The sequence below is a fragment of the Necator americanus genome, chromosome V (assembly GCF_031761385.1).
Source record: "Necator americanus strain Aroian chromosome V, whole genome shotgun sequence".
NCBI classification, from domain to species: Eukaryota; Metazoa; Nematoda; class Chromadorea; order Rhabditida; family Ancylostomatidae; genus Necator; species Necator americanus.
This window is the reverse complement of record NC_087375.1, coordinates 35,716,196-35,728,671: the sequence shown is the minus strand read 5'-3', so window position 1 is coordinate 35,728,671 and position 12,476 is coordinate 35,716,196. Positions and strand designations below refer to the sequence as shown.

Sequence of the window (12,476 nt, the reverse complement as noted above, 5' to 3'; positions counted from 1 at the left end):
ATGGATCTCTACCAACTGGCCCAAACTTTAGGTTGTTCTAACTCGACTATGTTTGTAGAACCATCACTGACAATGGGACCCGTAATTTTCATGGCAGGTGGAGCCTGATGAAAAAGTTCGAGCATCTTTGCACCACGTTCTGTCGCAGAGTTCAGTAATAGTAAGAATATTTAGCGAAAAATATCAACATGCCGAACAAGTTGACCAACCTTTTCCTATCCGGAATCTGATTTGTGAAGGTAGATCAGTGTTTTCTAATGTGATTTTTTTAAAGGTTAATTGATGAATGTTGAGTTCAACGCTACAAGTTTATTCAACAAGCCTATCCTTAAGCACAAATTTGATATTCGTCATGAAAGAGCTTCCATTTTCCATCTTCTTTCCTCCAAATATGAAAAACTTTCGCCTTTTGTTTCCCTTTTTTTGGTGTGTCGAGTGTGACGTCACATGACATACAGAGGCAACATTCGGCTCCACAGAAATTCTCGTTGCTTCGCTAAAACAAAATTTTCTTTGGATTGAAATTTGAGGAGACGTTCACATTCGAATTGAAACAAAGAACTAAGAGTATGCTTCTGAGAAAGCTCTACGATATTATAGGATTGGAAACGAGAAGCTGGCGCACGATTTCCCCGGGGAGCGCGACGCGTCACCACAAATCAACACGTTTTACGCCGACTGTATGTGCCGAGTACATCCGCATGGAATCGGACGAACTACTTGGAAAAAGGTGTTTCTAAGCTGTAGAACTTGTTGTTTCGACTATTGGCGTTATATGAATTGATCGAAAAGGCTGACAGTGCGAAAAGGGCCACATGCACCCGTGGAACATAGTCATATGGGACCATTTTCTTTTTCTCAGGACAAACGGTTTCGCGTGGTATCAAACCTTTGCTGGATGTGTCGGGACGATTGCCCAGGATACAGAATCATTGAGGGCTATGAAAGAGCATACCGCTTATACTGTACAAGGAGAATAGACGACATAAATCGTTCTTTCGATGAGTACAGGAGTTGAGGGAAGAATAACGCTCAGGAACTTCTCTCTCTTGTGTACTAGGATGTATAGTCGGCTCAAAACGACATAAATCACATTGCATTTGCGTACGCGCTCGAAATGGTGCGGTGGAGACAACAGTTGGAATCGTGGTGGGACCGTCGCGTGCTGCAGCGGTGGGCGGTGCCATCAAGGGTTCCAGAGCTCTCCTAACCGCTACGCTCCATCGCACTGCCTCGAGAGAAGCCGCGTACGCAACTGCGTACGTGCTTCGTGTCATTTTGACCTTACTATACGGTATGAGGATCCACTACAAAGTTTTTTATGAGAACAACATCGTACGTATGTGCAAATTTCTACATTTCTAATAATTTTTGGTTTTTTTTCCTAGGGCCTCACCTTTTTTGGCACCTATTTTAACGTATGTTTGTAGCCGTTTCATTCGTGCCTGTAACTTTGTCTACTTTTTGTGCTTTTTGTGAGTTTATCCTTAGTTTAGCAATATTTCCTACGTTGTGTGTCTTGAGTTTCCTGTACTTTCTCGTTACTGCATATTTTTCAGTCGTTGGATGCGGATTTCCAACAACTTCTGGAATACGCTACGCTCTACGTAGAAGATAGTTGCGGGAACTATCCGTCTAAAATATTCGAGACGCAAGAATTTTATGGATGGGACGTGTTCCAGTCGTCATCGGTGTCTTGTATTGTACACATGTGCCCTCATTTGCATCTAGTAGGGACCCTTTTGTTGCATAGAAAAATCGGGGAGATTTTTTTAAACGTCATCCTTTGTTTTTCGTGCACTGAGGTGAGGAGAATTACCGTTAAGAATGTGAACGGTACTGAGGTGATGTTTCGGGGAAAATGTTGTTGGAGGGGGTGCTCAGTGGCGCCCTTATTTCCCGAAGCTCTAACTTACTTTTTTTTCTCTTAGTAACTTAACTTTATATGTCATAGATCCTCTAAGACTAATGCTTAGGCCTTAGGGCCCCGATTGATTTGATATTATTTACTCCGAGAAATAAGGGCACCACTGAGTGCCCCCCCTCCCCTCAACGATACTTTACCCGATATTTCCTATATGTGGAAATAACGTACGGCAAATTTTACGACTCCGTGCTCCTCGGTGAATTTCTTGAATGCTTCCGCTATTTCTGTAAAAAAAAAGTTTAGGAATTGTTCTGACTCTGAAAGTATGCAGTTCTAGAAGAGGAATTTCTTTAAAAGAAATAATTGGAGATGAATCGGCTCACGTTTTTTCCCATATTGCACTTCCTGTCCTTTGCTTACAACAACCGCGTCAGTGTGGAAATAGTCAAGCGATTTTTCCAGCTCCCCGTTGTAGTAGTGTTTTTCCATTGCATCATACAACGGTTTCAGTATAGCTTTAACTTCTTAAATAAAAGAAATATTATTTCTGGAATCGGTGGAATTTCTGGAAGGTGCTTTTCTGCTATTTGAAAGAAGTTTATCAGTTCTAACTCATCAGAACTTTATCTGCGCTCGAATTTGCAGGTTTTTTTTTGAAAAAATATTTTTCTTGACTTTTTTTCGAGGGAATTTTTCAGAGGGAATAATAGCCTAGGAATAGTCTAGGATTGTGGGAGAATAACCGAACAAGATCTGATTTTGTAGTGAACGAAAATTTGAGAGGAATGCCTGGATGTTCAGTTGTTGTATTTCCGGACTCGGAAAGATAGAATTCGGTAAAATTGAAAAAAATCCGTTTTATAGCATGAGAGTGCTATTTAATGGTTATTCAATGTGTTCGTGCCAGAATTTGCATTCCCAAGGGCTAATGAGGTACGTGTGAGGGTCTTCAGTGTCTTTTTTCTGTCCTCACGTTGAATTGTGGTCGTACGTCTACTTATGTCCATCTCTGGTGTTGCGACGCGTCTGCGCGGCAGAAGCTGAAGTCCCCTGAGTTACTGCGAACGCGTCGCAGCATCGTGTGTGAACATAAGCAACGACCATAAATGATCCATGAAAAAAGAGCACTGATGTTTTTATATGTTTTTTTCTTATGCCAAGGAAGTTTTTGGTGAAATTTTAATATTGGCCTGACTTTTTGACAACTTTGTCTTTTTCAAAAAATTGTCGAAATGAAGATTGTTGGACAATAAAGTGTTTTTCATAAATTCTTGACACTAACATTTACTAAAAAAATATTAAGATAATAAAATATACTTTACTATTACATTAAGATACACTATAAAAATACTAGTACATAATGTAATATATCTTAATGTAAATAAAAATAGATACCTACGTGTACAGAACATTTCACTGTAATATGTATCTCATACCGTATAACTCTTTCATATAAGCTTAGAACGAACCTTCACTCTTCATTACAAATACTGCAGTTGGCCAAGAGAGTACGCCTGAAATCATTGATATTTTTGTTTATATTATTGTTATTATTACTATGTTGTCCAAATATCAAGAAGAGACAACCGTAGATCGAAAAAAAATCATATTATTAAAGGGGTCACCCCACGAGTCTGAGATGGTACGGATTTCAGGTGGAGTATTCGTATACGGGATAGTAGATTATGGAGAAGGGGGTGATTCCGTCGATTTCGTCCTAATTCCCGTAAAAAACGGCCTGGAAGATGCGGCGCGTGCACATGGCTGGCGCGCTCCAATCGAACTCCTTGTAGAGAATAGCGCGCCGGATCGCTCGAAGCCGTGTCGCCCGGGCCGTTTTTTGCGGCAATTGGGAAGAAATGGGCGGAATCACCCCCCTCTCCATAATCTACCATCCCGTATACGAATACTTCACCTGAAATCCGTTCCACCTCGGATACGTGGGGTGATGCCTTTAAATAGAGCACCAAAAATTGTAGAATTAATGGCAAACCATGTGTTTCAGAAGGTTGTATTTAAAGTGAATCCGCAATCAGCACCAGGATACAGTTTGTTTCGTCTTTTTTGCTCAACATTTAATGAATATTACAATTTTACGAATTTTCAAAAATCCATACAAAAGTCGAGGATTTAAAGGCATCACTCCACGAATCAGAAATGGTTCGGTAGACTGTGGGGAAAAGGATGATTCCGTTCATCTCTTCCTAATCGCCGAAAAAAAACGGCCCAGAAGATGCGGCTTCGAGCGTTCCGGGGCGCTATCTTCTACAACGAGTTCGACTGGAGCGCGCCAGCCTTGTGCACCACAAGGAAAACGAGAAAATTCGGCGGCACTGACAACGGCGATTAGATGAGCTTTGTGAACTCGTTTCGATGGAAGGAGTTGGTGGATTTCGAGAAGTTTACGTAGAGCTATGATGAAGGATGAGACACTCCAGGAAATATACAGCTAGATAATATCACCCACTGGGCTTAAAGTAAGTACGTATTTAAGTGTAGGATTTATTCTTGCTGTTAAAAATTAAAATAATTGGAAGGTCTTCTGTCATTGTTTATTTATTCACTGCTCTCAATGTCGTGCCAAAGTTAGAAAAAATAAGTTCAGGAATTTTTGCGTCCGCTAAGGACGCTAACACAAACAAATACGACTAGAGTCTTTGTAAACTTTGTAAAATGTAAACCGAAAAAAGAATGTAACGAGCAGGTTACAGTACCTTATACCATTCCGGCGTAGATGACAGATAGAAATCTGAAACCCACCTTGTACTCTGACAATAATTAAGTTGGATTTAATCGGCAATGAAAAATTTATGAGAAAAAAAACTTTATCCAGGAAATCCTTCAAAAATTACCATGAAATCGTCCTAGCACGTTTAAACGAAGAGTAAGACTTCCTAGTGTCATGTTATTTACTGTATTTGAAAGGTAAATATTATTATATTTATTTATTATTATTTATTATATTATTCCTTGCTTGCAGGTGCTGTGAAAGTTACCAGGTCTCAACTTAGGATATCGATTTAACTGCGCCTTACACCATTAGAAATTTAAGGAAGTTACATTGATTTAATTTTATTTTTAATTACTAATTCCAACCTAATTTTTTGATTTTTTTAAATTTTTACAAAATTTTTTACTTATTTTTAATTTATGTTATATTAATTTAAGGAAGATGTACGTGGTCCTGGAGGGGTATGGGGGACTCCTAGACCGGTGAGGACTGAAAATAGTTGAAGAAAGAGCGTGTTACGAATTACCGAGGCCAGTTTGCCTGGGCTCCACCCTAACGTTTCTTTTATACTTCTCTAACGTCCTTTCAGGATGTAAATAGTGATAAAATTCTGGTCAAGAGAGTACAGATTGACAGGCGAACACAAATCAATCCTGTATGGTGTTATTTATCATTTGGAAGCAAACTACAGCAATTATTTGTTGAGCGGAAAAAATTCCTAAGCGGCTACAATCCCCGTCCATTGATTGATTTGATTCTTAGAAAATTATACGCTCCAAGGCCTCTCTGGATAAATGGCTCTGGCGATGAATTCGTGTCGTTGCGTGGGTCCCTGCATTCTGGAACGATTTTATTACCTCAATAATTGAATGGAAGCCGCTGGCCCTTGATTTTGCACATTTTTTTTCTCAAAGTGAAATCTATTAATTCGCTGAATTTGCGGTAGCAAAGTGATTTTGGGGATTTCAAGCGTACAAAAACAAATGCAGAGGTGTCAAACTCAAAATGGGACCTCATTTTTAGAGGAGAAGAAGAGAACTGGAGAGAGTAACGGAGGCAAACACGCATTGTAATTGAATTTCTTCCTACTTTTGAACTATTCCTAGTGTAGTGTATTTATATTCGAATCCTTGACATTTCACCAAAAACACGTAAACGATCGGGGGAAACGTTGATAACGGCCTAGGAGTTTTCTGCCGATAGAAACAGAAATAGAAAAAAAAAAACACACACACAGATAAGAATTGCACCGGTGCCTGCTATCTGCTTGCAAAGAATTATCTACGTCACGTGAGTGTTGACCTTTAAAAACTAAATTCACTGGATTTTGACTTCGATTTTAGAAAAGGATGAACTTAACTGGTTATCGTAGTTTATTTTATATGTCCTAGAAATACCGTAATAAAAAGATCAGGTGGCACAATCTTCCATATTGGAAATAAAGAAAGAAAAATAAAAAACAAAAATAAAGAGAAGAGAAATAAGATGAAAATGGAAGTAACATTTTAGCGGAAATATTTGTACTTTTTTTAATTTTCAGTTTCCAAAGACGAAGAAGAGTCGAAACAACCCGTGTGCTAAGGGAAAAGGATTTTCATGGATTTTTTCTTTTTTTCTGTCTTTTATGAACAATTTCTATGAAAAAAGAGAGAGAGGGAGTTCTAGTTGATTATCAAGTCGCGGCACTGGAGCGTTTATAGTTGGACGTTGACTCGCTGCTCAAGAAATGAACTAAAAGATGGAACATTTTAAAAGGGTCCCGCGTTGACTGCAAATCGTTCGATGAGGAAACTGTCAAGGGAAATTTTCCTAACGAAAAATATATGTGTTTTATCATTTTGAGATAAAGAGTTTTCTGTTGGAGAAAAAGAGGGAAAAAGTCCTGGAAATTTTGGAAAAAGCCTCAAATTTCAGAGAGGTAATCTTATGGTGCTAGGGACGTGATGGGCACATCGCGGCGAAATAACACTTATATAATTCCATGATGTGTCCGGGAATCTGTAACGATTAATTCTGAACGAAAGGAATTTTTCAAAGCATTTATTCACATCATGTCTTCACAAATTCCATTTTAAACTAGAATCATGGATTACTGTGATTAAAAATGGAAAACAAGCATGGAATTTGTGAAGCCATGGTGTGAATAAATATTCTTTCTAGATACCTCTCTGTCAGAAATTAATCGCCAGAGTTTTTGGTGGCAAGGCCCTCCTGTGAAGAAATTGAAAATATCTAATAGCTTTTTTGGTTTTTTTTGTTTTTTTTTTAACTGGACAAACTTATCGGTTTCATTTTGTGTTTTATCTCACAGCAATAACAGGTAACATTTTGGTAGGTAGGTTTAGTTTTGTTTTTGTTTATGTTTATTTTGGTAGGTAGGTAAAAAACGGAGAAAAATGATTTAACTAAGCTTTGGTTTGAATTCCCCGATGGTTACTAGGCAGAAAGTACGGATATCACCGGGAAGTTTACCCGTTTTCAACCGAAATTTTGAAAAAAAAACCAATGAATTGTGTGAAAAAAGGACTAAAGCCCTATGTAAGGATGTTTGAAATTATGGATCACCGCAGATGTTTTTTAATTGTGTTTCCAAAAATTCACTTACTTTTAATTACTTTAACTTTACTTTTAATGACTTGTGACGGTCTCCAAGGATTAGTCTGACTTGAGAAGGATTTTTAATGCAAATTTCGGGATTGTACTTTGTTACGAGCACTATTCGAACGTTCCAGAACCACTTCAGTGGCTCACATCCATACCGGATACGATTTCATGCTACCACAATTTTTTTGAAAATTTTCTTTCGAGCCGCGGCTGAGAAGTGGTCGAGTTTCTTTGATCATCTTCATTGCTAAGAATCTAGAGAATCTCACTGATCTAGGAATCCTTAAATGATTCGGATCGAGCATGTTCTGCCCCTCTTCCAACTGCTTTCATGGAACCATTCTTATCTTCGAACCGTTTCGCCCAAAAGTGCATAAAAGTACAGGTAAGTACAGATTAGAGTACAGCACTATTTGTGGAATTGTAGGAATCCCTCAAAAAGATCTGCCTAGACATTTTATCGATTAGTTATTCCATTGGAAAAGTGCTGGAGGATAGGATGACTGAAAAGTTTGTGTCTACAGTTTTCACGTTATCTGCTATACGTTGACTTCTTTTATGCATCCAGTGATGCCCAGTGGTGGTCCACAACTAATTTTTTGATTATTTTATCTATTAAATTTGATTACTGAGTGACTATTGATTGATTGCGATTGATTATTTAATGATTGCTGATTGATTAAGATTGATTATTAAATTTTGATTATTTTTCCTTTGCCCTATGCAACAGCATTTTATGCGATGAATTCCTAGTAAGAGAGAATATAAATTAAATTTCTTCCGTGTAGCTTATCCTTGGATGTTTTTCCTTTGTATTATGATCCATTCCAAAAAATAAATCTGTTCATAACTGACACCAGTAGCAGACGATCCATTGCTAAAATATGATGTATTGGAATGTCCAGGATTTCGTTAACCTGCGAACAGGTTGAAAGGGACGCGACCGTAGTGAATATGGTTTGATTTTAGTGGAAAAACAACATGGACTAACATGGTTTTGAGGGCTTTTTCAAATTCTGCTGCTGAAAAACATAAAAGAAAGAAAATAAAATAAAATAATACTAATAATAATATAATATTAGATAAAAATGTTAATGATAATATTATTATAAATAGAAAAAAAACAGCGGGTGAAATAGCTTGACAAGGTTTCTAGGATTTACTTCCTGCGTTTCTTCGATAATATCGGAAAAATTGTTCCTATCCTCTCATCCTCGTTCTCCACAATCAAACAACAAATTCTTCTTTCTCTTTACATCTTCCCAAAAATTAAAGGTGACATATTTTTTAAAATGACTATTTAAATTTTCTTAAATACGAATCTTTCATTTCTGATTACATTTCCACTAGTTCCAAACTCGCAATCTTCGTAGTACAGAGCTACTTCATTTTGTTTTGGAAAAATTAAGCTAATTTCCAACGAGCACGCCAGTTTCGAAAACCATACAATACGAGAAACCCTGTATTTTTCCAACGAAGATTTTTTCAAAATATTTGTTTCTTTTTCCCCGTAAAATGCTCAATCCTATTACACTTTTTTTTTAAATTCAACTGATAATCACATATTTCGCTTTTATGTACTCGATATGTGCTCTTCGGGGCGGGTGTGGCGCAGTCGGTTAGAGGTCCGTTGTAGCCACACGGTCGAGGGTTCGAATCCGCTCTAGTGTTCACCAAGCTTTTCATCCCTCCGGGGTCGATAAATCCAGACTTGTCTGGGAGGATAAAAACACTGAATTGATCATCGGCTGGCCCCCGCAGGTCATTGTATAGGCCAATACGCGTTCCAGAACGTTAACGATTGCGAATTTCAGTAAAACTCGTTGGCGCATCCCGAGTGGATTGATACGCCAGTGACCGTATCCTTTTATCCTTTTTATGCGCTCTTCAAGCATTCGATTCGTCTGATAGTGTGATAAAGAGAAGAAACATCCTGAACTCAACTCTGGACAGAGCTCTTCTCATCCCTACTTCTCATCGCCTACTCTTATTATTCGCCTCTGGAAGCGTAAGAGCAGGTAACTGATGATGTGAACGAAAATCATCGAATTAATGTGTTCTGTAGGCCTTCAGGGAATAATAAAGGAGAGAAAAAGTGGTAGCGCATATTCCAGGGGAATCTCTTCGACCACCAGCGTTCACGTTTGCCCTACGGGAACCACAATATTTGGATACTTGCTTCTGTTTTGTGCCCATACCATCACAGAAAGAATAAAAAACATGGTTTTTTTTGTTTCAGATTTTCCGCTCAAAATGCAGGTTCTTCAGGATATGAAAAACGAACATTATTAATTAAGCATAGATTCTAGGATCTTTGATTGGAGTTGATCCGCTTTGTGTTCCCAAGGTTATACAATATAAACTAAATTATAGTATCGAGTTTGATAAGCTGTACACGAGGTTGTTAAGTAAATTTATTGTTAAATAAACTAAATTATGCATACGGTCGAGTTCCGGTAAGAGGAAGACGGATCTCGAAAGCCAACTGATTGCTCTGCTTTACGTGTGTTATAAGTGTGAATCTAAGAATAAAACATTTGTTCTTGTGTCCTTTTTGTTCCTTTAGAGTAACGTGATTTTATCTTCAAAAAAAAGTTCTTCAAAAAAGAAACGATGGAGCAGCGATTGTGCTGGGTCACAAAAAAAAATCGTCACGTTAACAATGCTATCCATTTCATTTCCTTTCTTTCTCAAAACTGAAAAAAATGAACTTTTTATTTATCTAAGATATATCTCCCTTCCGTTCCTGCAGTCATCTTCCATCTTTCTGGCAAATCCTTAAAGGCATCAGCCCAGTCCCCGTCCTCTATTGCAATGCACCACCCTTGCGTCCCGCCCCTGCATGTGATTCGTCCAATGAAACGAATTGGGGCGGCCTAGTGGATTTTCGACGAATCGCAGGCGGGGGCGGAACGCATGGGTGGCGCGTTGGAATAGAGGACTCGTAAGTGTTCCGCAGTTGTCGGTTCACAGTGATGCAGGGAGAGATGACCGGAACCACCCCTATATTCATAATTTACGACCCGATATAGGTATACTCCAACGAAAATCCATACCCCGTAAGATTCCTTTGATGCTTTTCTTCCAAAAATTTCCCCCAACATTTAACTAATGCAAATTTGAAATTCAGTTATGTGATGATCCGACACGTATAAAAAGTGTAACGTTAGTTTTTAGAGGATAAATTATGAATGAAATTTTATTTCTGTTCTCGACTGCAGCACAAATCATATGGATCAATCAACCACAGTCACTGGATACGGTACAGTGTGGTTCACTTGCAGCTGATCTTATCGTGACAAAATAGTCAGGAAAATGTTTTTTTTTGTCGCGCGCGAAAGATATAGCGCGGACTGTCATCGCTCCGTGAAAAAACCCATCCTATCACTATTAATGATAGATTAGTTGCACTCTGTGTGCTGAAAAAAAAAATCGAGGCGAGAATTGATTTTGAGGGCGACAACGATACGTGGCGGTTACACCCTCTCTTTTAGAAGTCGAATTCGCTTTAAAAATACGGGAAATTTTCTTTAAAAATATTGAATTTTGTAAATTTTCAGTGAGAATAAAAATAAACCATAGATACGATTCATTCACTTCTTGATTGTAAAATTTAAAAAAATCAATAATAATTAATTATAAAATTTTCGGAGGGTAAGAGTTAATTCTAGTACAGTTATGGAAAAAAAGAGAGAAAGATGGACAAATTTGACCCGGCTGGAAGTATTGATTGATTGATTGCTCGAAACCACTTTTAGCGAAAACCAAGCGTTCGGATAGTGTGCTAGTGATTTTTCTTAACGAATTTTCAGCGGTTACATAGTAATTTTGAATCATTTATTTGTGTTTGTACTGCAGGATACAGTATAATTGGACCTGAACTACATGAAGCTCAGTGCTGCTGCGTGAGCGGTTGCGCTCGAAGCGTCGCGGTGGGACCTAGAGGGGAGCCTCGGTAGCACCGCTAATGGCAACAATTCACAATGGTCCCACCGCGATCCCAGCCGCTAATGCCACCGCGCTACTTCGAGTACACCCGCGCGCGACTCCTCCTAGCTTCATGCCGTTCTATCCCGACTAGATCACCTTGGTCACCCTGACTCTCGTTGATCCTCGATCTGGTCGAGGTGCCGGTTTGTTGGAAAGGATCACAAAACAGAGCAAAAATATAGAAGGAAAATTAGCTCCGGAAGACTCCTGGACATCACTAGAACATAAATGGATAAAGGATAAAATGTCTAGCGTTAATCAATCCGCGTGGGACCTGCGCCACCACGTTCACTTCAATTCAGAACCGTTTGAGGTTCACGAACGTGTAACTGGCCTATACAATGACTTGCGGGAGCCAGCAGATGTGTCAACTCAGTGTTTTTATCCTTGCAGACAACTCTGGTACCAATTTATCGGCCCCCGGAAGGATGAAAGGCTTGATGAGCACCAGGGAGGATTCGAACTTCCGATCGATCGTGCAGGAAGCGGAACCTCTAATCGTCTGCGCTACACCCGCCCCATTGAAACACAAAATAAGTAAACGTATAGTAGCACATCACGTAAAAAAACTGTGTAGTTACTGTATTTCATAACTAACTATTTTTAACTGTATTTCATGCTACTATAGTCCTTCCAGTAATGCTTTCCGATGTCTCGATCGCGCTCCAGAGTCGCCTAATGGTTTCTGCTTTCGCCCAGGACAAGAAGAGCATCGTAATTTTCTTTGGAAGACTTATAAACTCAACTATATAGCGGATCTGTGCTCTGGTGACCAAGTATTTCGTTTTTTTTCATCTCTCCTCCATTGATTACTGGATTCTTTCCCTCAATTTTGTTGGTATATCGTGTGCCTATTGCTTGAGTAAAAAATTGTAAAAAAAATTGCAAAAATTATGGTAATGAGTCAGTGTTGAGAGCTTTTCTCATCGTTGCTCTCGTCTCAGAGTTCAAATCCAGCTCTTATCTGACCGTGGAATGAAAATGCAGTCTCGTGATAGTAACGTCTCGAACTTTTTGCTCCTACGTCCGATTGACAACTTCACGTCACACCGGATTCAGTTTTTTCTAGCAATACAATCATTGTTTCGTTGAAATGTGTTGACGTTCATATGACGCTAAAAAAAGCGTGTTTTACAAAGGTGGTGTGGTGCACGTGCGTCTCTTAAACGAATTGGGACTTTCCATAACCGTACACTTTCCTAACTGTACATATAGAATAGAATAGACGTGCTACTGTATGGATTTATGTTATAACTTACTATTTACACTTCTTTTAATGAAAAG

The 12,476-nt window shown here is 38.7% G+C and overlaps 1 protein-coding gene across 2 annotated transcripts; it reads right to left on the bottom strand.

The window, feature by feature from the left end:
* Window positions 1-328: 328 nt before the first annotated feature.
* On the bottom strand, window positions 329-4,771 carry RB195_016212 (uncharacterized protein; the record flags this gene model as incomplete). Of its 2 annotated transcripts, none has more annotated exons than XM_064207267.1 (4): window positions 329-496; window positions 2,096-2,151; window positions 2,251-2,391; window positions 4,720-4,771. In XM_064207267.1, 4 exons carry the CDS (start codon window positions 4,769-4,771, stop codon window positions 329-331), a joined length of 417 nt encoding a protein of 138 aa, XP_064063148.1. The 2 variants fall into 2 exon arrangements, with proteins under 2 accessions (XP_064063148.1, XP_013305944.1); XM_013450490.1 differs by lacking the exon at window positions 4,720-4,771 and adding an exon at window positions 3,337-3,391.
* Window positions 4,772-12,476: the final 7,705 nt, after the last annotated feature.